This window comes from Saccostrea cucullata, unplaced genomic scaffold (assembly GCF_032062105.1).
Source record: "Saccostrea cucullata isolate Sc308-1 unplaced genomic scaffold, CSIRO_AGI_Scuc_v1 ctg5811, whole genome shotgun sequence".
In the NCBI taxonomy this organism is placed as follows: domain Eukaryota; kingdom Metazoa; phylum Mollusca; class Bivalvia; order Ostreida; family Ostreidae; genus Saccostrea; species Saccostrea cuccullata.
Window position 1 is genome coordinate 105193 of NW_026918135.1, and position 27405 is coordinate 132597.

General features: G+C 36.3%; 1 protein-coding gene across 1 annotated transcript; it reads right to left on the reverse strand.

The window, feature by feature from the left end:
- Positions 1–654: 654 nt before the first annotated feature.
- On the reverse strand, positions 655–27405 carry LOC134254808 (uncharacterized). Its single transcript, XM_062737375.1, has 6 exons — positions 27401–27405; positions 21825–22046; positions 20892–21147; positions 2011–2094; positions 1143–1376; positions 655–987 (listed from the first exon to the last, which is right to left on the reverse strand). The coding sequence occupies exons 1-6, from the start codon at positions 27403–27405 to the stop codon at positions 655–657; spliced, it is 1134 nt and encodes a 377-aa protein (XP_062593359.1).

Here is a 27405-nt window from a genome sequence, read left to right on the forward strand (position 1 = left end):
ATTCCTTTTTAATCACTATTATCAAAGAAAATAACCATTAATAAAAATATTACGATAAATGATAACAAATACACTCACTAATACAATCACGGCGTGGTAAGTACTTTGTGGGCGAAAGCAAAGGGGTATCAAATTGACGCGGGACCGGCTGATTAGCCGACATGTTTTGTGCAGAGCATTCTGATTGGCTAATATTTCTCATAAATATTCGTAATCTAAAGGTCGTTCGGACGTGACCCTCTATGGAGTTACTTCAGATCCTTTTGTGTAGCGATCTACGGGAGCGGATCAAAGGATCTGATTTTAATCAGATTGGTTGTAATTAGCACGAAGAATTACACAAATCAAACCTTTTCTAAAACATTTAGGCAGAGCAAAATATGAAATGAGTGACAAGGCAGTTTCCGGCGGAGAAATGTAGCGATCTGATGCGTATTCCTCCACCTATCACGTCCGAGGTTCGAATGGAGCGTAGCAGAGTCAGCCAAGGATTGCCGATTGTACCATACGTACTTTGTATCCTCAGTGTTTCCAATTAACGGACTCCTGGAAAGAGTTTCGGGAACCACGAGATTTTTCCATGAGCATGTTTTGTTATTGAATTAAATCTGCGTAAACGCATCAAAAGTCTCTGACATCTCACAGTTGTCCTGTCTAGAGCTTGAGTGTTAATGAGTGGAACGAGAGGTTTGTGATCAGTGATGAGCTTGAATGAGTCGAGTCCAATGATGTAGTGCTTGAACTTCTCAAAGACCATACAGATGCTAAACACTCCTTCTCGATCTGTGCATATTTGGTTTCGAGCGTTGACAGTGTCCTTGACGCAAACGCAATAGGTTTAAGCCGACCATCAGACTGCTGAAATATAGCAGCTACTAGGCCATAACTGCTGGCATCTGCACTAATCACGACTGGCTTTGAGGAACTGTAGAAGGCTAATGAAGGTGTTTCTGTTAACATATCCTTCACTCTTTTGAAGGCCTCTTCCTGGGGTTTGTCCCATATCTATACTGAGTCACTCTTCAAAAGATCAGTAAGGGGGTGCATAACCGTAGAAAGGTTAGGTAAAAATCGACCGAGATAATTCAACATTCCAAGAATTCTCACATGTTCAGTCACATTTGTTGGTGCAGCCAACTCACGTATTCAAGCACACGTTCTGGACATGGACTGATGTCGTCTGAACTAATCAATTGTCCAAAATAGTCAATACTCTGTTTCCTGAACTCGCATTTCTTCTTATTGAGTTTCAGACCAACTTCCTTGATACGGTCCAGACGCTCGTCATGCCCCTCCACCGTACCCCTATATATGATGATATCGTTCATTATGGCATTCGCTCCGTTAATATCTGCCAATATCTCTGACATACGACGCTGAAATATTTATGGGGCTGACGTAATACCGAATGGAACCCGCTGAAAGCAGTACCGTCCAAACGGAGTTATGAAGGTAGTAAGTTGACAACTCTCTGGATCTAGAGGAAACTAATGAAACACTAATAGCATCAAGTTTCGAAAAGACTGTAGCCTTGCACAGCTTAGGGGCAAAGTCGTCCAAGTTAGGTAACATATAATGTTCACGTTTGACTGCCTATTTTAGTTTGTTAAGGTCCACACACAAGCGAATGTTTTTCTTGAATGCTGTCATGATGGGTGGGCACCATTCTGTCGGTTCTGTGACTTTCTCAATGATTCATGCGTTCTCCATGCGGTTTAATTCTGCCTCGACCTTTAGCATTAATGGAAACGGAATCCTGCAAGCTTTTGTGACGCAATATGGTGTGGCTCAAGACTTAGGCGTCATCTTGACGGGTGGGCCCTTGACGCATCCCTGTGTACCAAACACTTCCCGAATTTCCTCGATATTCATAACGAGTCCCATACGGTGTGCGACACTTCGACTGAACAAATTTGAACCACTATTAGAGTTCTTAAGCACATATACTCGAAAATGAAACTCATTGTTCTTGCGGAAAGTCTTAGCAACGAACATCCCTTTTCACTCTACTGATCCTCCTTGGTTGTACAACTGATTTGTTGTAGCTTGCAGTTTGGGCTTTACAAGCTCAGATTTTTCCATCTGTGTGTAAGTCTGAAAATATAAAAATGGTAAGATTTATAAAAAAAAAAATGAATAGTTTCTCATAACCTGAATTGAACTTACAAAATTAGTTAAGGTTTTTATTGGTATATGAATTATATATATATATATATATATATATATATATATATATATATATATATATATATATATGTGTGTGTATAGTGATTGTAAAATATAAATAGATTTTAATTACCTCGAACGGTGTAAATGGTGTAGAGGAATAAATCTCTGGTTATTCTAATCTTTTGCCGGTTGAACGCACTTGATTGTGTATGTACCCTGTGGCGTTACGACTTGCTCAGCCTCCTTACCCCAAAGGATGAGGAGGGCTGTCCTACGATCCATGGATAGCTGTATTTCTTTTCTCTTAGAACCACTGCTGACAACAGTCGCGTCTCCGACCTAATTTTTTAAAATTTATCACTTAATTTTCACGTATGAGAGACCGTTCACGGTAGCTCAGTCGGTAGAGCGCTCGCTCCGTGATCGGGAGGTCGTGAGTTCGCATCTCGGCCGCGACCGACCTAGTCGTTAAAATGGGTAGCAACTGTTCCTTCGCCATGCGCTCGGCACTTTGAAGTGAAAGTTGCGGGTCCTTCGGATGAGACCTTAAAAACCGAGGCCCCGTGTCAGCGGCAGGCGCTGGCACGATAAAGATCCCTCACTGTTCAATGGCCCTGAGTGCCGAGTAAAGGTCAAAATTTGAAGCCCTTCACCGGCATACGGTGACGTCTCCATATGAGTGAAAAATTCTCGACAGGGACGTTAAACAATATACAATCAATCACGTATGAGAGAGAGCTTCAAATTTTCGTTTAAAGCCAAAAAAACCGTCTGAAAAATTTAGCAAAATCCGTTGAGAAATGAGTGAGATATGAGGCCAACGTTTGCGTCTAGGAAAAGGAAAAAAAGAATTATAAGAATAATTTTAATCATTAAAATCAGTAGAAGGTCTCGCGTTGGAAAAGGAGGACCTAAATAAATATTGTTACATAAAAGAATTGAAACAAGTATAGTTTCTTAAAAATGTTGACAAAGGCAATAACTCCTAAGGGTATTTTCATTCTTCTCGTAAAAAAAGTTATTTTCGATACCAGTTATCAAACTTCAAAAAAGTAATAAGTTATAAGTAGCAAGTATTTTTCAGCATTCAGTTTGACTTTTAAAATACTTTTTACAAAAAGTTTTTTTTTTGATTTATTCCACTGATGGAGATGTCTTTTACGATGTCTCCAAATGTTTGGCTGGTGAGGGCTTCAACGAAATACACTCAATTACATTTTTTAAAATTTAAGTTTGTGTCTTATTTTTAAGGAATGAAGCTTATTTCAACTTATGTTATCCGATATAACATAACTTGAGGCAGTTATCACTATCACTATAAGCTTCGCTGAGGTTAGAATCAAAATGGGTATCTACAATGTCCTCCTCATTACAATCTTTAACACCAGTTTAAATTTATTACATGTAATATGATTTTCAATCAGATCAGCAATTAAAATAATTGTCGGTCACCGTAAGCGGAACCTGACATACAGTTCATCATCGTCCCTCATTTCCTGCGGATTAAATCTATGCGGAATTAACAAGGAAGACGCCTTTAATGAGAATTATGTTGCAAATATCGGCGAATACATCCAATAAGGTCAGCAATTTTGAAAGAACTGATGGAAAATCTTAAAGACTGTTTATGCGCAGTTTAAATTTCAGACAAAATTCCAATCTTAACTCTTAGACTTGATTTGAATTGAACCCTTTGTAGTTGGATTTGTTTTAGTCATTTGTAACTTTTGTCTTCAAACCGTACAAACCATACTATAAAACCTGCGCTCTATCATAACACGGTCGGCCAAGTCGATAGGAATAGCAAATTTGTCTAGTTTCTCGACACCTTCTGGTAGTACTAGTAGAGCGATCTCATTTGGGTCGTAATTTTCTTTCTCTGAAGTTCATGAAAATTTCATAGAGGTTTTTCTTGAATATTGTTTTAAATCATCAAGACATGATTCTGGTTAAATGATATTGATGTGGTATAAATGCAACAAATGACGGCTTTTGTTATTGGTGTCTCATTGTGAATTATTAGCTATACTGGCAGAACGAGAAGAGCTTATGCGACAGAAATGTGTCGGTCCGTCTGTCCGTCAGTAAACGATTTTTCAAAATGCTTCTTCTACAATAGCTTTGGTCTGCTCAGCATTGTTAAGACTGAAATAAGGAGACGGGGCCTTGTTAATACTGGAAAAGTTTACACAATTATCCAACAAAGCTTCTAATGTAACTTCTGAATTATGTTGTCTTCCAGTTTACCCATGACTGTTGTCAACAATTTGAATCCCCTTCACCCAAGGATACTTTGTAGCAAGTTCGTTGCTATTGGTCCAGCGGCTCTTGAAAAGTTGAAAATGTGAATAATTTACGTCGACAACGAACAAATTTTGATCAAAAACGTTCACTTGAACCATTGGCTCAGGTGAGCAAAAAAATAGGCATTCTTAATTTTGTTGCGGTATTATCATTCCAATATATTCTATAATGAAATATTCATCAGATTTCCAACTTTATCATTTGGAAAAATACATACTTTGATTCAAATATTAAGAATAATTTTTCTTATATCTTTACCAGAGGGTGCATTTTTGGGCTTTCTGCCAGAAGTGCTTGAATTTTAAATAGTCACTGGAGCTATGAAGATAAAAAGGTAATAATAATGCAGGCCTCACTATTCTTACTTAATGTTAATGCTATTTCAGACCTTTGAAAAAAAATTTATGTTATATTGTAATACATTCCACATGTTCTAGTCTAATTTGCCTCCTTTCTTCGAGAATTGATGTTGAATCATTAATATTTTAGTCGTAATCGTCAGCAAAAAGAAGAATATATATTTTTTTATTTGATTTTTTTTACTTTTTGTTTCTTTTATTTGTTTCGCTTTTTTGTTTTTGTTTTAATTTTAAAATCAAATCATTAATAAGAACGTCGACAACTAACGAGTATGCAATGGTTGAAATAAATGAAGAACATAAAGATGATGTGGTTCCTTAGAGATGGTTGGATGAAAATGAAACTATGTGTCAGTGGCTAACCTTTAGAATGACAGCCAAAATAACAAAGGCAGTGTGAAGGCAAATATTGCTCCAAATGCAGAAATTAGGCCTCTTCCAGTCAGAGTACTGGCAAAAATAAGTAAGTGTTCAGTAGCAATCAAAAAATAATAATACAGTAAACTTGATAATATACTCAGTATATATATTTATGTATAATTTATCATTATTTTATGAGATGTTGGTCTGGTGATTAGTGACTATATTTTTATATTGATTCATTGTAAATAAATTTCATTAAATCTTTGTTTTACTTTGTGGGATTCTAAAAAAGTAAATAGTCACTGACAAGTGACAGTCACCCCGAACCCGACTGTCCCAGGAGCAGAATATTTATTATTCCCCTCTTGGGGTACTGTAACACAATGAGCGTATAAATTATAAGTTTAATTGATATATTAATTTGTACAGTACATTTATCTATGTTTTAATGTTGTGTGATGAATTATAATTGATACTATCAGAGTTTACAAACTCGGGGAGATAGAATACAATAACAGAGCGTCTTCATTTGACGGACAATTAGTTTTTACGATGTGTTGTTCTCGAGCATTAACACTTCCAATCACACTTTGTGCAGAGCTGCAGCCATCAAATTAACTGAAGAATGTGCAAGATGCATAATGTTGATGTAAACAGAGGACATTGTCTTACCCTATAAGGAAATGGGAGACAGAGCTTCATTGAGGGGCGGACAATATTAATATTAACTAGATATCATTGAGATGGTGGCCATCTCAAAGGGCCCCGCATTCAACAATGAACATGAAAATGTAAGGTCATTTAAAAGGGATTATTTTGAAGAGGAACATTTGTGTTATACAGTAAAAGTGATTTAGTACGACTTCATGGATACTGTAAATTAACTAATATTTATCGAAGTTATCTTGTATCCCGAGTTATATAAATTTAATGGAATTAAAAGGCAAAAAATTATGCACCAAACAAAGATTTTAAACAGAAAGGGTAATTCTGTCCATGACCTAGAAACTTTGACCAAGGTCACTGCACATCCATTGACCAGTGGATCTCTATGAGTGAAGTAATAGCCAGATTGGGCCAACGAGAGAGAATATATATTCCGAACTAGGATTTTTCATATAATTCTGCTATGACCTTGACCTTTGACCTAGAAATCTGGTTCAACGTCACTGCACACCGGTTACCCAAATGCACTCTGTGGGTGAAGTATGAGGCAGTTTGGGCCAAGGATTGATTGATTGTATATTGTTTAACATCCCTCTCGAGAATTTTTCGCTCATATGGAGACGTCACCGTATGCCGGTGAAGGGCTTCAAATTTTGACCTTTACTCGGCACTCAGGGCCATTGAGCAATGAGGGATCTTAATCGTGCCAACGCCTGCCGCTGACATGGGGCCTCGGTTATTAAGGTCTCATCCGAAGGACCCGCAACTTTCACTTCAAAGTGCCGAGCGCATGGCGAAGTGAAAGTTGCAGTTTGGGCCAAGGAGAGAGAAGATATGCTCAGGACAAGGATTTTTCATATAATTCAGCTATGACCTTGACCTTTGACCTAAAAACCTGATTCAAGGTCACTGCACACCGGTTACCCAAAGGCACTCTGTGGGTGAAGTATGAGTCAGATTTGGCCAAGGAGAGAGAAGATATGCTCCGGACAAGGATTTTTCATATAATTCAGCTATGACCTTGACCTTTGACCTAGAAATCTGGTTCAACGTCACTGCACACCGGTTACCCAAAGGCACTCTGTAGGTGAAGTATGAGCCAGATTGGGCCAAGGAGAGAGAAGATATGCTCCGGACAAGGATTTTTCATATAATTCAGCTATGACCTTGACCATTGACCTAGAAACCTGGTTCAGGGTCACTGCACATTGGTTACCCAAAGGCACTCTGTAGGTGAAGTATGAGCCAGATTGGGCCAAGGAGAGAGAAGATATGCTCCGGACAAGGATTTTTCATATAATTCAGCTATGACCTTGACCTTTGACCTAGAAACCTGGTTCAAGGTCACTGCACACCGGTTACCCAAAGGCACTCTGTGGGTGAAGTATGAGCCAGATTGGGCCAAGGAGAGAGAAGATATGCTCCGGACAAGGATTTTTCATATAATTCAGCTATGACCTTGACCTTTGACCTAGAAACCTGATTCAAGGTCACTGCACACCGGTTACCCAAAGGCACTCTGTGGGTGAAGTATGAGCCAGATTGGGCCAAGGAGAGAGAAGATATGCCCCGGACAAGAGATCTCGGACGGACGGACGGACGGACAGCCGGACGGACGGGCGGACAGACAGACTGATCACTATAGGGCGCCCGCCAAGCGGGGCCCTAATAAAGTGACACTCTATCTTACTAATTGCTATTACCAAATATGTGAACCCTATGATGCAGCTTCTTGTACAAAAGATGCGCGCACTGAGTTGTTTGATACCTTTGCTGTGACATTTTAATAAAACTATAAACTTACAAAAGTCTTCTGAATCCAAACACATTAGTTAATTGTTATATACCGGATTAATTGGTGCCCGTGACCAGGACAAGAACGGGAAGTCTCACAACGCTGAAAAGTGAAAAGAAACCCAAGACTACTGTAAGTAACTGTTTTATTATACCTTGATTTTATGGTATGGACAACCAAGACATGGGGAACGGTTTCGACATAGGGGGTGCCTTTATGACCTTGTCGACTGTAATAGAAACTAAATTTGATGGTTTTAATTCAACAGTTAAAGGTTTATCAAATGCAATTGGTACAAATGGGATTTTAAATATAATAAAACCGTATGAGGGGGATCCAAGCAAATTTAAAGATTGGGTAAAATCAATTGAAAAGTACTCGATCTTTCATGAACAATCTATCAGATGAAAAAGTCAAAATTGTGGCTTATGGTTCTAGCCGTGGGGCGGTTTCAGACTTTATTCAACGAATTCTCACGAATAACCCAAGGGGTACCTGGAATGCTTTGAAAAATGAATTATCCACAGGATTTGCTGAAGTAACTGATTCTCAACATGCGTTCATGTTATTACGAAAAGTTCACCAAAAACCCGAAGAAAATGTTCAGATTTTTGCTGAAAGATTATTGTCATTGGCCGAAGAAGCATATAAAGGTCTCGAAGGAGGACCTTCAGTTGAACGTCAATTGATTGGCATATTTGTTGATGGTTTATTACAAGACAAATTGAAATTCAAGGTCATGCGTGAAAACCCTGCAACTTTGCAAGCAGCTATAAACTGTGCTATGGCTGAACAAAACCTGTATAAGCGATTCGAACTCAGGTCGGGTACTAAACAGACCCATATACCCATGGAGGTCGACCATTATAGATCTAAAAGTCTTTAAAAAACAACACCAAAGAGAAAAAGTATTTATTCAGTAAATAGAGCAGCAAGTTATCAGAGTGTTGAATGTTGGAATTGTGGAAAGAAAGGACACATAAAACGAAATTGTAAAAATCAAACTAAAGATCAGTTAAACGAGTAAACTCCTTCCAAAATAGGGCCATTGTAAGGAGTAAACATTTGCATGAATCAAAGAATAAAATTGAAAATAAAAACATTCCAAATTTCAAAATTTATATTGCAGGAAATCCAAATTCTTGTATTATTAAGATTAATGGTCAGAAATTTCGCGTTCTGGTGCGGAAGTCTCTTTGATTCATTCAAAAGTTTTTAGGTCCTGTCATAACATTCCACAATTATCTAAAGAAAGAGTCAATTTACAATCTGTAAATGGGGATACGTTGAAAATCAAAGGAAAAACAAATGTCAGTTTGCAAGTTGGCGGCATGACTTTGAATCATCCATTTTTTGTCATTGAAGAAATGAATAGAAATGTCATATTGTGGCGCGATTGGTTGATCAAGAATGGCGTGCGCTTATATTATGATTTAGGGTCTTTTAGAGTTTGGAAAACGTACATTCCATTTCAAGAAGATATTCATATCTCTGCAGTTTTGCGAGCGACTAGGAAATCTGTTATCAAACCTCAAACTGCGCATGTTTGTTATGGCAAATTGAAAAGAAGTTTTGTTTCAACTGATGGTTTAGTTGAAATCTCATCTCTTGATAATGGTTTTGTGGGAGGCGAACCAGGGCTAATGATAGGCAATTCTTTAACAAAAGTTAAAAATAACAACAGATTGCCCATTTTAATTGTAAATAACACCAATAAAACAATTAAAAGTAAACGAGGCTGTCCGATTGGTAGAGCAGAAAATGTAAATAAATTAACAATCGCTTCCATTAATAAAATCGAGAATGTAAATGCATGCAAAACCTCAAATCAAATAAACTTAGAGCAAATTGATGTGCCAGCAGAAAATAAAACGAGAATTGCAAAATTGTTAATTGCTAATAAAGACCTTTTTGCTGAAAGTGAAACAGAATTGGGTCAAACAAACACGGTTAAAATGAAAATTGACACGGGAGATCAAAAACCGATCAGACTGCGACCATACAGAGTACCATTAAATAAACGTCAAATGGTTTACGCCGTCGTCATTACTCGCCAGGTGGCGCGCGAGTTCTAAGGGGTATAGAAAAAGCTAACATGGCGGAGAATTATAAACACTGGATGGTCCCGCGTTTAAAATGCAAACTTTCTCAAAGAGGTGCTGTGATCACTGGGAGAAAGATTGATTTAATCGAAAGGTAAAAGCATTTTTTTTAAAGATATGACGTATTTATAATTGAAAAACAATATCACAAGTCAAAATAAACATTCTTCTTATGTGTATTCTTTTATTTTATTTGTGAAATTTTGCCCGATTATGTCGTCAAATATTTCTTCTGTGCAACAGGTCCGCGTAATTTTTGAATGGCCCTCGTAAATGACAATTCTCTTGAAACTTCAACTCTAGTTTTGTAGTTGATTAGAACATCTGTTTTAGCTGAGTCAAACCGACTTGGTACTATCTGCATATCAGTACGTTTTATCGGCGTTATTGCTTTACTGGCTTCTACCAAGGTAGAATGCTTCCCCACATCAAAACAAGCCACCTTGCTAAAGGTGTCTCGTTGGACTTGTACAGTTGCATTGAAGTATCTGTTGTTTGTCCGACTAGTTTTTACTGGTGACACTTTCTGAATAAAACCGCATACGCTGGGTTTTCCTCAAGTTTGATTTTCTTACTTGCTGACATCTTGACTGTTTGGCGGGAAAATAAACAAAGGCTGCCGATATAATCCGAAGTACGAGAAATCTTTAGTGTTCATAGTTTTGTACTTCGCTAGCGATTCGAAATTGGGCGTTATTTGATTTGTATTTTTTTTCTTTTCATGACAAAAAGATATGTCGAACACTGGAAATATGGAAAATTAATAGTTATGAAGAAACTGAATAAAAATAATTCCCCTTTTTCCGCCTCTATTCAGACTGCCCTTACACTGTACAGCTTCAATCGGCAATCATCGGCTAACTTCGCTAGGCTCCAATCTCCCACACAGAGTTGTCGTCGGTTCCTATCTTAGACATGCAGACGTGTGCCAAAAGTAGAGATAATTTTAATTTTGTAAAAACGCACAGGAAAATGGTTTTTTTTTTTATTCAATACCTGATTAGTCTGAAACTGTAATTGCCATGAGTATATCTCTAAAATTTACAGAGAAGAAAATTATTTACAATTTAATTTTTAAGGTACTAGTATAGATATTTATTTTTTTTTAATTATGAAGTGTAAAAAAAGAATTCCATCATAGACATATAATAGGTTTACATCAGACATCAAACAGGGATATTTTTATTAGCCTTTGTCGTGGTAAATTTGTATCCCCCCAATATCTTCCATAAATAAATAGAATTTTTCTGTTAACTAATTCCATATTTGGGGTGCCAGGACTTCCCTTAGATAAAATGTCAACATTACAATTTCATTAAAGTGCCGCGCCACAGCATGATACGCCCGTCAAAAAATTACAATTTTCTTGACAGTTTAGGTGCAAGAAAATCACATCAACCTTGATTCTAAGATTTTTCCATTCCTTAAAATATTTATTCATCCCCTGTGACCTAGGCATCAATTATAATAAATATTACATCACTGATAGATTTCTGTGCTGGTTGTGTTAGACCTTGTCAAATGCCCATCATCAAATTAGTCTTAACAACTTAATTTATACCAAATTAATTTTGAAAAAAAGGCTGGCCATCAAATGACATATGTTATAAACTGACCAGCAGTTCTTCTGTATAATCCCCAAAGGGCTGCTTAATCACTAATCAGAGTGACTGAGACAGCATTAGCCTTCCTACATTGAACTCATTACTTAACCTTTAACTGGATGCTTGTCTACTCATTACTGCCAAGAGATGAATGGGTCTGCATTATCTACTATAATTTTTTTCAAAAACATAAAATACTCTCAGATTTTTTTTGGTTGAGATTTAATGTCCGACAGGTTTTAGTATGTAATTCATATGGACATGCTGATTCAACCCCACCTCATAAAATTAGTTTTTAAATTAATAATATTACATAATATCAGATTAGTCTATTATGCAATATCAAATTAGTTTTAATTACTTTTCATCAAATTCATTTCAAAACTTAAGCTAGTCAACAAAATCTATTTTTAGTCAAACAGGCTTACCCATTTGCCCAATTCTCAAGGGATATAGATAACGTCAATGCTCTGTCAGTTAACTGCTTCACTCAAAACCCATTAATTTCTCTATAATTTGACATGCAATTTTTTTCTGACCAGTGCCTGATGATTACACTCATGGGATTTCTCTAACATACATTATATTTGTTTTAGATTGCTGTCAAGTATATGCTTAAAAAAAATGATTTAACACTTTTTTAATAAGAACAGTGCAATACTTTTACATCATTTGGGATGTGTAAATGAATAGTAAAAAGACCCATTTTTTTTAAAACATTCACTTAAATTAAAGGTCACAGTGACCTTGAAATAGGTCGCGACACACTTTCTACCGACGATGCATCAACTGGCCAAGTTTGATGTAGGTCTTATGGTTTTCATTTTAAACATCCCATTTGTAAGTAATACAATACGGAACTACGGTTGATGTATTTAATGCATATAAGCATTTATATATCCACGCAGAAGCAGATTCAACAATTTTTGAAAGGGGTGGTGTTCAAGGCATGTGCCCCTAGAACTAGTGCATAGAATCGCACCAAGGCCACCTCAAGTCCTTAGCTAAGTTTATAAGAATTATGGGGGACCTTCAAAAACAGTTGACAAGAGAAAAATAAAATTAAATAGATAAAACGAAGAAAAAAAGCCCTTTGCACCCTCATTTTTTTTTTTTTTGGGGGGGGGAGTTGGGGTTGGGGATAGCGGGGTGCTTTGTGTAATTTTTCTGTTCGGTACATTACTGTGAAATGCTTGAATCTGTGTATTTTCCACAACAAAAAATGTGGTGATTAAATGCAAAGATGACCTTCTTAGCAAATGTAAACAAAAATAGGACAAGCTTACCTGTGAAATAGGTCTGGCAGATAGGATATTTCAAAACTCAACACGCTCTCAAAATTCACATGGCAAGAATGCATCAGGATGATTACTTCAGTGGTCAAAGAGAATTGAGCTTTATACAAGAAAAACTTCAAAGCATAACAATCATCATAGAAAAAGAGAGGAACAAAGGATAGTCCTACATTTTCTGAAAATTTAAGTTCACTTCACTTCTTAGAAACAAAAGTGAAAATGAAACTAATTTTACAAGTGTATGACGTCATAATGCATCTATAGGTAGCTCGCTGACTAGAGTGTCTACAGAGATGTACACAGAACGATCAAAAGGTAAGTCCAACCTATTTTTGCACACGACCCTAATTTTTTGCACACGGTCCTTACAGATGATACAACAGGTATGAAAATGCAGGTTAAACGTTTTGATTCTTGTTATAATCTGTCTTGTTTGTGTTATTTGTTATTGTTTTCAGTAAAAAAAAAATCCAGGTTATTATTGTTTTCAGTAACAAATCCAGTTTGAACTGGTTAGGCTAGGCTGGATAGACTGTGAATGAAAGCCTGACGTCACAATCACATTCTTGAGTCGCTGCCAAAATCGTAGTAGCAGCGTAAAGTATAATGTAACCACAGTGTAAACACCACGTATTTAGGGGGCTATGTAATGAATTGAACCACTTATCCCCCAAGGATTGTACAGAGTTGACCCACCTAGCCCCAACGGTTTGGGTTAGGGCTGTACTGAGTTGACCCAGCTATCCCCCCAGACCCCCAATCTGCACTGCTTTAACCCGGCTATCCCCCCAGTCTGCACTGCCTTGACCCAGCTAGCGGCTTAGCCAATCAGAATCCAGCATTTTTGACCTCATTTGCATAAAAAGTGCACTCAGTTGACCCGGCCATCCAGGCTGCTTATACTACTGATAAGACTATACAGCTAAATGGGAAATAAATAATAAGTAGCTAACAATCCGGAATCTAAACATCAACTAGTAAAAATTCTCTACAGCTCTCCCCATTTAATATTTGACTCCGCTCAAATAAAGACAAAAACTAGAAGTAATTAAAAACTAAACTAAGCGAAACATTGAAAAGATTGAAACAGAAAAACCATAAATGATACAAATAAAATCAGCAATACTTTAACTTGACATAATCAATAAAATAAAAGTAATAAAAGACTTTCAAATACATGTACAATAATATCAATAAAATTAAAAAAAAAGGTAATGAAAATAAATCCGACTGTACATTGTGACATCTATGGATAATATAAATCAAACAATGAAATTATATACTCAGTACATGTATATCAAACATAAATGACAATATATACAAAATCATTAAGAATTAAACTTTGAATTTGGTAAAATCTTGTGATTTCAAATTGTAAAAAAGTTCCTTGGAATTTTTAAGTATCCGCATCTGATTCACACAACTTCTTCAATATATTCTTTCGCAGTACTCCTGAAGTCTATCCTTCATTACTGTTAATATCTTAGTGAGGCGTAACGAAAGAGGCTTGGTTGAACATTTCTTGAAACCCGAAATGTATCTTGGTAAGTATATTTATGCAGTTTCGGAATCATATATCGTATATAAGGTAGTTCATTTTTGCTCTTTGGAATATCAAAATTATTTAAAACTGACATTTGATTTTGAAAAATGTCTTCCATTTTCAGAAAAGGAATAATGAGTAATATTACCACTTGTAGAATTAAGTTCAAGTTCTAAAATACAATTTATATCATGAGCCTTACAAACGAAGACAATGTTGTTACCAGCTTTGTCGGCAGGGACCACTACGAACTGATCATATAGCCTAACTAATTCTTTTTTTCACTTCTGGATTATTGAACACAGAAGGATAGATGGTTTTCATACTGCCCTTCAATCTTTTAAAAAGCGACTTTAACATCTAATACATTTAATCCATTCTGACAAGGTGTCACCGTCTTTTTAGCTCACCTGAGCCGAAGGCTCAAGTGAGCTTTTCTGATCACATTTTGTCCGGCGTCCGTCTGTCCGTCTGTCTGTCTGTCTGTAAACTTTTCACATTTTCGACTTCTTCTCAAGAACCACTGGGCCATTTTCAACCAAACTTGCCACAAAGTATCCTTGGGTGGAGGGGATTCAAGTTTATTCAAATGAAGGGCCACGCCCTTATTCAAGGGGAGATAATTGGGAATTGATGAAAATTTAGTGGTATATTTTAAAAATCTTCTTCTCAAGAACCAGTGTGCCAGGAAAGATGAAACTTATGGGGAAACATCCTCAGGTAGTGTAGATTCAAGTTTGTTCAAATCATGACCCCCGGGGGTAGGGCGGGGCCAAAATGGCCGACCAAAGTTTTACATAGAAATATATAGGAAATTTTTTTTAAAATCTTCTTCTCAAGAATGACAAAGCCATAATTCATCATATTTATATGGAAGCATGCTCAGGTAGTGTAGATTCAAGTTTGTTCAAATCATGACCCCCGGGGGTAGGGCGGGGCCAAAATGGCCGACCAAAGTTTTACATAGAAATATATAGGAAAATTCTTTAAAAATCTTCTTCTCAAGAATGACAAAGCCATAATTTATCATATTTATATGGAAGCATGCTCAGGTAGTGTAGATTCAAGTTTGTTCAAATCATGACCCCCAGGGGTGGGTGTGGGGGGGGGGCAAAATGGCCGACCAAAGTTTTACATGGAAATATATAGGAAAATTCTTTAAAAATCTTCTTCTCAAGAATGACAAAGCCAAAATTAATCATATATATATGGAAGCATGCTCAGGTAGTGTAGATTCAAGTTTGTTCAAATCATGACCCCCGGGGGTAGGGCGGGGCCAAAATGGCCGACCAAAGTTTTACATAGAGATATATAGGAAAATTCTTTAAAAATCTTCTTCTCAAGAATGACAAAGCCATAATTCATCATATTTATATGGAAACATGCTCAGGAAGTGTAGATTCAAGTTTGTTCAAATCATGACCCCCGGGGGTAGGGCGGGGCCAAAATGGCCGACCAAATTTTTACATAGAGATATATAGGAAAATTATTTAAAAATCTTCTTCTCAAGAATGAAAAAGCCATAATTCATCATATTAATATGGAAGCATGTTCAGGTAGTGTAGATTCAAGTTTTTTAAAATCATGACCCCCGGGGGTAGGGCGGGGCCAAAATGGCCGATTAAAGTTTTACATTGAAATATATAGGAAAATTCTTTAAAAATCCTCTTCTCAATCATTTTCTAAAAAATAGCAAATCCATGATTGGTCATGGAGACTATTTTTGGATTTAAACTTTACAATAAAAAGCCATTTTATACCAGTCCTACCTTGGTACTCAGGTGAGCAAGTGGCCCATGGGCCTCTTGTTTTCATATCTGGCCCTTCGTCTGGCGTAATTTTAAACAGAATCCATATTATTTATGAAATTCCGACGCCAGTTAAAGCATCGGGGTTCCCTATATTTAGAACCTTTCAAAATAAGTGATTTAAAGTGCACAGCACGAAGATTAAGAAGAAAAAGCAAGAAGAAGTATTTCGAAATGCAACTGCAGATGTGCATAGTGACATAAAGTCAGTTAAAGTGACTCTTGAGCTAGAAAGTGGGAAAACCATGACATTTTACCCTCGTCAAAGTTCTGATGAACAAAATTCTTTGTTTGGAGATGACCAATTGATCCAGCAGAAAGATTTACAATTAATTCAAAAGGTCATCCACATCAAAGACAAGTATAGGATTTCAGATGAAGCTCTCCATGTGGTTTTCAAGTCAAAATAAGTTATGAATTTAAAAACAGTTTATAATTTACCAATAATAATCAATTAATTATATCAACACACGGACTACCCACAGGTGAATGGTCATCTATGTAAACACCTAATTAACACCTCAATGCCAAGCCCCAGGCGTTCACTGTTTTCCAGGTAAGTTCAGGCTGCATCAATTTTACGCTTGATTGGCTTTTATACATACGCAATCAAAACTTCGAGAGATAGAGGGTAAAATTCAATGAAATATGTGTAACGGGACCCATGTTTTGGTTCGATAAGTGAAGGAAAAACAAAGAATGAAAAGTCATGCTAACAAGTCTAGTGCCATTGTGCTTTAGCAATGAGAGTGGAATTGTATATAGTACCCAATGAAGATGGCTTTATGTATATGCATTATTGCAATGATAGTGACATTGCAGCTTTCGGTAAACCTCGGCTGATTTCCACTCTTCGAACAAGAAAGGGGAAAAGAATAATAACAAATTTTAAAGCCTGCGAGCATTAACTATCAAATTTTACTTAAAATGAAATTAAAGAGACATTTTTTTTTAAGATTGGAAATCTTGCAAAATTTTTAAGTCGTACGAAAAATAGATCATCAGAAAGTTATCTCCCTTGTCTTGAACAGCATTTCAACCAATGAACTAATTGAAAATTTTCTCATCATGCAATTTCTACCAATCACAAAAGAGAGGAAGTGCATAGTCCGAAGACTGTAAAAAACTTAACTATACTATACCGTCTTCCAAGGAAGACGGTAACAATGATAGTACCATTGTGTATTTACAATGTAAGTGACATTGTCATCCTTGACACGGGGCACCTCCGACGGACTTATATATTTTTTTTCAAAATATGTATTAACTAGAAAATATAGTTTATAAAATAGTAAATAAAATAAATAGTTGAAATATGAATTACCTCTCAATTTCAGACGAGCAATGTTTTGAAACTGATATTATTAGTTATGTAGACACTTAGAGGGGTAATACGGAAATATGTGGGGTCCTTGAAAAAATCCTTATTGGGCGAGACGTAAGCCGAGCCCAATATGCATTTTTTCAAGGACCCACACATATTTCAGTATTACCCTATAAGTATCTACATAACGAATTTATCCTGCAGATGATTCACTAAAAGATTAAATATTGATAGTATCAATAAACTGCTTTCACTGAACTTCCAAGCAAGACGTTCTACATCCATTGTACGTTGTCGTCAGACGCATTATGACGTCAGATATGAAGCTCCGAGTGGGTCACGTGAAAGCAGTATATTGATGATGTGTGGTTGGTAATTTTTTTAATATATGGTGGGTAGGTCAAGTGGAGGGGGCACATTAGCAATGTGAGGTGGGTAGACAGCATAACGTTGTTTCATGCAGTATTGCTCTCGACCAATGAAATTTCAGGATTTTTATCAGAGGCAGGATAAATTAAGCTTCCTTGGTTTTCATGTCACACAGATGGATTAGTTTTATACACGTAATCGAACGTTCTTCTGTAGAAAAGCTCAAATTTCCAAGGCTTACATCCACTTCAAGCACATGTCAATATTCAAAATGGCTGCCCTCACGTGGGTAAAAATAATGTCAACAAAATCGTTTTAAGTCCAAGTTCTTATGTTATGTCTGATTGGACAAGTGATTTTTTATGCAAAGAAGTCTTCACATAATAATAATATTAACAATGATTGAATTAAGTTTATCGAATAAGAAAGGAAACATTACATATACCCGAATTTAGATCCCAGTATCAATCATTATGTAAGTTCACACTTGATCGGGATCGATGTTCACTAATGGTAGCCATACTAGTGCATGGCATGGATCTTACGATGTTTGCGGGATTGGAATATAATTGATTGATATTACTCACTTGCAAACATTTATGTTGTTGTCAGGACAGGGATTCTAGATAAAATTATTTTTTTATTGGTGTTTGTCTAATTTATCCATAACAACACTAATTAATCAAGCACGTTTAATTTTTTGATTTTAGTAATTGTTTTCAAGATATCAATTGAAAACTTTTGGACAAGTGAAGTTGAAGTTCGGACAAGTAATTTTCTTGGTCACTTGTCCGAATGAATGAACAAGTAGGAAAAAAGTTAATGTCGAGTCCTGCGCCCCCGTTTTGTTTTCGTCCCTTTTGCACTCTTCTTGATTGGGCGATTTTAAAACGTGGCGAATTCAAATTACACAGTATAATTTCTTACAAAGAGCTATGAAAGTGCGAATTTAAAACGTGGCAAAATTTTGAAGTGCAAAAGGGCGAAAATAACTCTGTATACAGTATATTGTTTTAAAATATCTACGTGTGTAATCAGAGGGACTTTGCACAGAAGCATAAAACAGAGTGGAACGCGGAAAGAGGTATGTCAACATGAAATGTAAAACACTGGCAACGCTCGGAATCGGTATCACTATCAGATAGTTTCACTGTTGGTTTATACAAGAATAAAAGAACTAGTTTGCAGTGTTTTTTTAAGCAAAGAACTACTATTGATTGTGTATGTAAAACATATGTAGCCTACATTGTTGGGTCTAGTGAATGTCATCATTATTAGATTCATGCTGGGACTTATGTATACTATATAGAGCGATAGCTAGTTATAATTTACCAACATCTCTTTCAGAAATCCGAGTCCGGACCTATTTCTTAATACAAGTGATCCTGGCAGTGATCAAACACTTCCACCATCAGATGACTCTCACCCACCTTTGAGGAGATGTAAATGCTAAATTTGAACAGTGTTTCAGTGAGGAATTAACAGTAATCTTTCACTTGGGGACTTTTTTCTTCAATTTGAGCTCATTCAACTTAAACTACTTGGTAAAGAATCCCAATGTCTCTTCATTCATATGATTTAACGTTAACCATTGTAAACTGTAATATCAAATTATCTTTGTAGCATGGAAGGATATGGAAATAACGAACAGTATTCAATCTCAACGTCCATTAAACAAATATACAAAATAAGAGCAGAGCAAACACGGACCTCCGAAACATCGGAGGTGGGATCAGGTGCCATAGAGGAGTGAGCATCCCCTGCATTTTAACCTTGTTCAACACAACCACCAGTAATCTTAACACGTAGCAGTGAGAGTGAGAAATCAGAGTAAGCCAGCATAGGTAAATAAAATGAACGATTAGTTAATATAAAACTTGTAATTATAAATATTTAGATTTAAATATTGAAGAAAACCTAAATTTTTTTGACATAGTGATTTTTCATTTTATTTATGACACCTATTAATTTTCTATGTGTTTGGAAATAAGATACAGATAATGAAGAGCTAGATTTTGGTTCGCCTATGAAAACATCACCAAAGCGCCCTCCCAGACCTCCATCAAAAAAGAAAACAATACCATCTTATACAGGTCTTGAGGTAAATAACAGTAAGACCATATAGGTCCAAATACTGCTGCAGTTTTGATAAGTGTACCTCATATAACTATCTGTCATAATATGTTAAAGAGTTTTTCTATTGTGTATTAAAATCAACATTATCAAATAACCAATGCTTTGCTGACTACTTTGATATTTTACTCAAGCCGAAAATCCAATGCATAAGCAAGTTCTCGTTGAAAAAAATATTTTAACACACCTGAAGGCGAAGCCTTAAAAATACTTTTTTCCGGATGTGACGTAACATTAGTGACCCTAAGGTAAATAGACAGCATAGCCATGCCAAAAGAAAAGAACTGGCAAGTATTGTGTGGCAGCGGGCTGTACAGCAACCAATGCTGATGATATTTCACTCCACGAATTTCTGAAAGAAATAAAAAATGAACTTAGCGAAAATTGGATTAATTTTGTTAAATCTTGTGATAAAAATTTAACATAATGAGAAGGGTTAGTACATTCATGATTTGTTGTGCATAGATACCAATAAGGTTGCAATTGCCAAGTATTTCTCTTATTCCTTTCAAAGTTGTGCAGTGTGACTTTCCAAACTATAAACCGAAGGTTTGCAGCATTGCAGTTCAATGTAAAGAAATCTTAAGGAATTGAGTTGTAAATAGATATTTTGAAATTTAATGAAGATTTCAATTTTAAATTGCATATAAAAAATTATTAACTAAATAAAAATTCCAAACTATGATATATTTATGAAATTTTAAACCACGCAGATGGAAGAGCAGGATGATCTTTTAGTGTGTCTGTGGTACATGCAGGTGTGACCGGTCAGCAAGGGATGCTCACTCTTCCATGGCACCTGGGATATTGAACATTTCAAAGACCACTTGTCGAAACGAAAAGTGAGTGGGGACAAGTATCCAGAAACCAATAATATAGACATTACCACCAGGCATTATGAGGTGAAGGAACGGACCTGGAAAGATGGGGAAGAGAACGCTCAGAGGAGTTCTGGAGGAACAAAGACGGATCTGCTGTGGCTCCTCACCAAACACCAATTGCCACTGTTTCTAATCCGGCACCTATGTGCCCCTGGAACTCAAGAGTCCCGTCAAACTTGGGTCATCTGAGAGAAATCTGCAGGACGAGATCCAGTCAGTTGAAGAACCCCTCGTCCTGGATTCCCCAGACGAAGGATCAGTAGCTGATGAACCATCCGAGCAGACAGCCGCCCTGAGCGCAAGACAAGAACAAGTTCGCCCTCTTCCTCATCATCTTGTGCCGAGTTGGTAGAGAATCTACAAGAGATGTGCGGTAAGGTTACACAGGCCATCGACAGACTGTTCAGAGCCGTAGAGGTACAGAGCAGGATACTAAGAGATTATGGAGAAGATTCCCATCCAGATAAGAGAAAGATCCGTAAAATTCCTTTAAAACGCTACTCCTTCTAAGGTTTGGTCTGATTTCAATATAACTTGGCACACAAGTAGACAACACTAAGATACACAGAATAGTGCATCTTTTTTTTTAATTTCGATGAACGATGTTACCACGGTTACTAAAATAGAATTTTCTGTGAAATTCCTTTAAATTTTGCAATTTGATTGATTATGAATGAATCAGAGGGAACGGACTTAGCTGCAACCCTATCAATCCAGGCACTTTCCACTTCAGCAACCCTATCAAACTAGGCACCATCCACTTCATCCACCAACTTCAATGTAAGAGTCTGTTTAAAAATTAACAAGTAATTGTAATCAGGTTATCAAACAATCATAATGTTTAGAGCATTTTGAATTGGATGTATTTGATAGAATCTGTTTAATTTTTAAGAATTCAACAATATATCAGGAAACTCCCTTTACTCCACCAAAGAAAAATACCATCTTACCAGCCCATTTCTCTCTAATCAGAAGATCGCCTAGATTGATGGGAAAAAATGCAAGCTTTAATTCAATTTGTAAATCCTTAAATTACATCAATTAAGCGTAAAGAAAGAACTGCACATAATATAAATTCACATTTTAAGCATAAAGCAACCCTATCAAACCAGGCATCATCCACTTCAGCAACCCTATCAAACCAGGCACCATCCACATCAGCAACCCTATCAAACCAGGCACCATCCACTTCAGCAACCCTATCAAACCAGGCACCATCCACTTCAGCAACCCTATCAAACCAGGCACCATCCACTTCAGCAACCCTATCAAACAAGGCACCATCCACTTCAGCAACCCTATCAAACCAGGCACCATCCACTTCAGCAACCCTATCAAACAAGGACCATCTACGTCAGCAACCCTATCAAACCAGGCACCATTTACTTCATCCACCAACTAAAATCCAGAACAAAATGTAAGAGTCTGTTTTAAAAAATAACGAGCAATTGTAATCAGGTTATCAAACAATCATAATGTTTAGTGCATTTTGAATTGGATGTATTAGATAGAATCTGTTTAATTTTTCAGATTTCAACAATATATCAGGAAACTCCCTTTACCCAACCAAAGAAAAATACCACCGTGCCTGCCCATTTCTTTATAATCAAAAGATCGCCTAGATTGATGGGATAAATGTAAGTTTTAATTCAATTCGTAAATTTTTAAATTACATCTGAATTAAGCGTAAAGAAAGACTTACACATAATATAACTTCAAATTTTAGGCCTCAAGATTGGAAACCGAATCAACGAAGTGTGTTCAACAGTTTCTACCAATCCATTCCACTCCAGAAAAATAAAGACATAACCTACATTTTGGAGTTGCAACCTATCCTCCAGAATGCCATGGAATCAGACCTCGTTAGTGTGAAGTGACTAGAGGGTTCATTTGATTTTTTGGAACAGTTAGTTGAATAATTATACAAAGGATAGTTGTAAAAACAGTCTCTTTTAAATCGTTTTAAATATTGCATTGATGCTGATAATTATTTGTTAGGAGAGGAATAACCACTTAAAATCAATAGGAATACCCCCTGCCTAAAAATCTTTCTTTGGATTGGTAAAAGGTTGATAATTTTTCCTGCCTTTTTTAAACTATATTTTCTTCAGGGACTGCAAATTATATATATATATATATTTAAAATAAAAAGATCATCAATATTACATGTAAATAATACTATACAAAGAAGACAACTGCCATATTTATGAAAAAGGTGACTCTCCAAGGTGACTCGGCCAAAGTAAATGCGACTCCCAAGAGAACAAATAAAAGAGGAACTTCATTGTAGAGGCTATGTCATTTCAATGGTATTTAAAAAAGACTGGGACGAAGATTTTGTATACCGCGTTTGTAATGATTCTCATTTACTATCTCATGGTGGACAGACCCCGACCTCCCAACCCCGGATACTTAACCCTCGGAGTTGGACATTTTTTTACAATTATATAAGTTACACATATTCATCATGAGTACCCTACAAAAAAAAACTCGTAATAGCCACCATCTAAAAATATGAGAAGAAAACTACCTTAAGTTACTTTTGCAAACATCTTTTATTTGGTGGCCCATATTAATAAATTGATACAATACATTTGTTCCAATTGTGTTTTATGTATAGTTAGGCTGCTACTTTAAGCTACATGGGGTTGATTACAATTTATATTGAGTTATTTTTGCGTGGTTTTTATTAGCTCACCTGAGCCGAAGGCTCAAGTGAGCTTTTCTGATCACATTTTGTCCGTCGTCCGTCCGTCTGTCTGTCTGTCTGTAAACTTTTCACATTTTCGACTTCTTCTCAAGAACCACTGGGCCAATTTTGACCAAACTTGGTACAAAGCATCCTTGGGTGAAGGGGAATTTAAATTGTTAAAATGAAGGGACATATCCCCTCGCAAGGGAAGATAATCAAGAAAAGACAAAAATAGGGTGGGGTCATTAAAAAATCTTCTCAAGAACCACGGGGCCAGAAAAGCTGAAACTTATGTGAAAGCATCCTAGGGTAGTGTAGATATTAAATTGTTCAAATCATGACCCCCGGGGGAAGGGCGGGGCCACAATGGGGAATCAAAGTTTTACATAGAAATATATAGAAAAAATCTTTGAACATCTTCTTCACAAGAACTACTGGGCTAGAAAAGCTGAAACTTACGTGAAAGCATCCTAGGGTAGTGTAGATATTAAATTGTTCAAATCATGACCCCCGGGGGAAGGGCGGGGCCACAATGGGGAATCAAAGTTTTACATAGAAATATATAGGAAAAATCTTTGAAAATCTTCTTCTCAAGAACTACTGGGCCGGAAAAGCTGAAACTTATGTGAAAGCATCCTAGGGTAGTGTAGATATTAAATTGTTCAAATCATGACCCCCGGGGGAAGGGCGGGGCCACAATGGGGAATCAAAGTTTTACATAGAAATATATAGGAAAAATCTTTGAAAATCTCTTTATCAAGAACTACTGGGCCAGAAAAGCTGAAACTTATGTAAAAGCATCCTAGGGTAGTGTAGATATTAAATTGTTCAAATCATGACCCCCGTGGGAAGGGCGGGGCAACAATGGGGAATCACAGTTTTACATAGAAATATATAGGAAAAATCTTTGAAAATCTTCTTCTCAAGAACTACTGGGCTAGAAAAGCTGAAACTTACGTGAAAGCATCCTAGGGTAGTGTAGATATTAAATTGTTCAAATCATGACCCCCGGGGGAAGGGCGGGGCCACAATGGGGAATAAAAGTTTTACATAGAAATATATAGGAAAAATCTTTGAAAATCTTCTTCTCAAGAACTACTGGGCTAGAAAAGCTGAAACTTACGTGAAAGCATCCTAGGGTAGTGTAGATATTAAATTGTTCAAATCATGACCCCCGGGGGAAGGGCGGGGCCACAATGGGGTATCAAAGTTTAACATAGAAATATATAGGAAAAATCTTGGAAAATCTCTTTATCAAGAACTACTGGGCCAGAAAAGCTGAAACTTATGTGCAAGCATCCTAGGGTAGTGTAGATATAAAATTGTAAAAATCATGACCCCCGGGGGAAGGGCGGGGCCACAATGGGGAATCAAAGTTTTACATAGAAATATATTAATATAGGAAAAATCTTGAAAAATCTTCTTCTCAAGAACTACTGGGCCAGAAAAGCTGAAACTTATGTGGAAGCATCCTGGGATAGTGTAGATTCTAAATTGTAAAAATCATTACCCCCTGGGGAAGGGCGGGGCCACAATGGGGAACAAAGTTTTACATAGAAATATATAGAACAAATCTTTAAAAATCTTCTTCTCAAGAACCACTGTGCCAGAAAAGTTGAAACTTATGTGGAAGCATTCTTGGGTAGTGTAGATTCTAAATTGTTCAAATCATGACCCCCGGGGAAAGAGCGAGGCCACAATGGGGAATCAAAGTTTTACATAGAAATATATAGAAAAAATCTTTGAAAATCTTCTCAAGAACCACTGGGCCAGAAAAACTGAAACTTATGTGGAAGCATCCTGGTATAGTGTAGATTCTAAATTAAATCATGACCCCCGGGGGAAGGGTGGGGCCACAATAGGTAATCAAAGTTTTACAGAGAAATATATTGTAAAAATCTTTAAAAATCTTCTTCTCAAGAACCACCGGGCCAGAAAAGTTGAAACTTATGTGGAAGCATTCTTGGGTAATGTAGATTTTAAATTGTTCAAATCATGACCCCCAGATGAAGGGTGGAGCCACAATGGGGGGATCAAAGTTTTACATAAAATATATAGGAAAAATCTCTGAAAATCTTCTTCTCAAGAACCACTGGGCCAGAAAAGCTGAAACTTATTTGCACATGGAAGGATCCTGGGGTAGTTGATTTCAAAATGTCTTAATTATGATCAGTGGGGTAGGGTGGGGATACATAATGTATTACAAGGGGGAAATCTGGTAAAGAACAATGGTCAAAGCTTCTCAGGTGAGCGATGTGGCCCATGGGCCTCTTGTTATGAAATGAAATAAAAAGAAGTAAATCAGAGGAAAGGCTTAATATTAGTGATATCAGCTTATCAATTTGATTTTTGGAAAATGTAAGGAAAAGAAAGCCAAATTCAATCAATAAAAAAAAAACATATTTCGATCCATTTAAAAAACCATTAAAGGACATGTCATCTATGAAGAAAAGGAAAAAACCACCATCACTTTTGTTTAGAGCATGCCACTTCAAAAATGATGAAATGTACGAGATGAAAAGAGCCATAGCTGCCTTACCGACGACTCGGCGTACACAAGTATTTAAAAGGAAATCACCTGTTTCTATTTATAGATACATGTACCTTTACATGAATCTAATCATTTGTGAACCACTGTTATATTTTCATAGTTGCAAGTTTGTTGCATGACAGTAATTTTACTTGTCCAATACTCTTATTCTAAACAAAATTGTTTGAAAATTTTAAAAATAAAACAGGCTACAGCTATAACTTTGGTTCATTAAAATAGTTCAAGACTGTTTTTCCCCAAGATACTTTCAGTGTGTAGTGTTGTATATTATATATCTCTTTTAAAAATTATTTATACATGTATGTATTTAAAAATAATAAAAGAAAACACAGGAAAATCCACACAGAGAGAAAAAAATAAAATCGCTATTAAGTAACACGCAGTGTGAGATTCGAACTCACGATCATTATGTCTTCAATCCAGCAATCATATCACTATGCCACGAAGTCTTGGTAATCGAATCGATAAAATTTAGACAGATTGTTGAATTTTGAAATAGTTTTAGAAGAAAAGTTAAATACGTATTTTCAACATTTTCAATATGAAGACCACCTTTAACCAAAATTATCTAAACGTAATGAAGTTCAGTCATATCCAAATAAAATTATTCAGAAGTTGTTTTTCTTGTTAGGTGCGGTCTTTTCCTACATTTTGTCATTGTTTAGGTGGGTACCTCAGTATTTACTATATTCTCCATATAAACTGAACGAGTTTTATAACTATCGTAAGACTTTAATTAGAGGGAAATATTAATAATTGAGTATAATTTTTGTGTGAGTTGCTTTAAGGCATGTATAAACAAACATTGTATGACACAATTTTGGTAAAACAATGTATTTAAAAAATCACTACTAGTGTAGGCGAAAGTGACTATCAAATGCGCTATGGCTCTTTTGGACGAAACGAGTGGAGTAGTTTATAGACCAAGTAAAAGATTCTAAATGCCAAAGAGGAAAGTCTTCATTTACAATCGATGGTGGCCACAATATGTGTTCTTCTTGCTTCAAAGTGCTTTTGAAGATCAACAAAAACTTTTACTATTAGATATTTCAAAAAGCTATAAATAAGGAAAATCGTCAGCTAGCTAAAGTAAACGGCAGCTTGCTAAGGAAATACTATGGGATTCAGAGAGTCAAGATGAGAAGTCAAAATTATACTTTCATGCAAACAGAATGCCAGATAATGATGATATGATGTTGCTATACAAAACAAGAAAGATTGATCTTTGACTTATATGAATGAAAAAAAAATACATATTCCTGCAATGTCAAATAACTTCCAAGTATACAAATTCATCTCAACTCTAGTACAACTGCCAACAATAATCAGGTTCAATAACTCCATAATATAAAAATAATCTGTCAAATTACGGGAGATTCTTCAAATACTTACTTGAGAAAGGAATTGGATCCTTATCATCCCCCTAAAGGAAATCTACACACCTCAT

Bases quoted from the DNA above. Each gene is read 5' to 3' on its own strand.
- LOC134254808 (XM_062737375.1), bottom strand. The intron at 21,148-21,824 runs GTTTGATAGGGT...ATAATCTCTTAG, and splicing joins GCTGAAGTGGATGATGCCTG to TATCCTGCTCTGTACCTCTA. The intron at 988-1,142 runs GTGAGTTGGCTG...GACAAACCCCAG, and splicing joins CAGAACGTGTGCTTGAATAC to GAAGAGGCCTTCAAAAGAGT.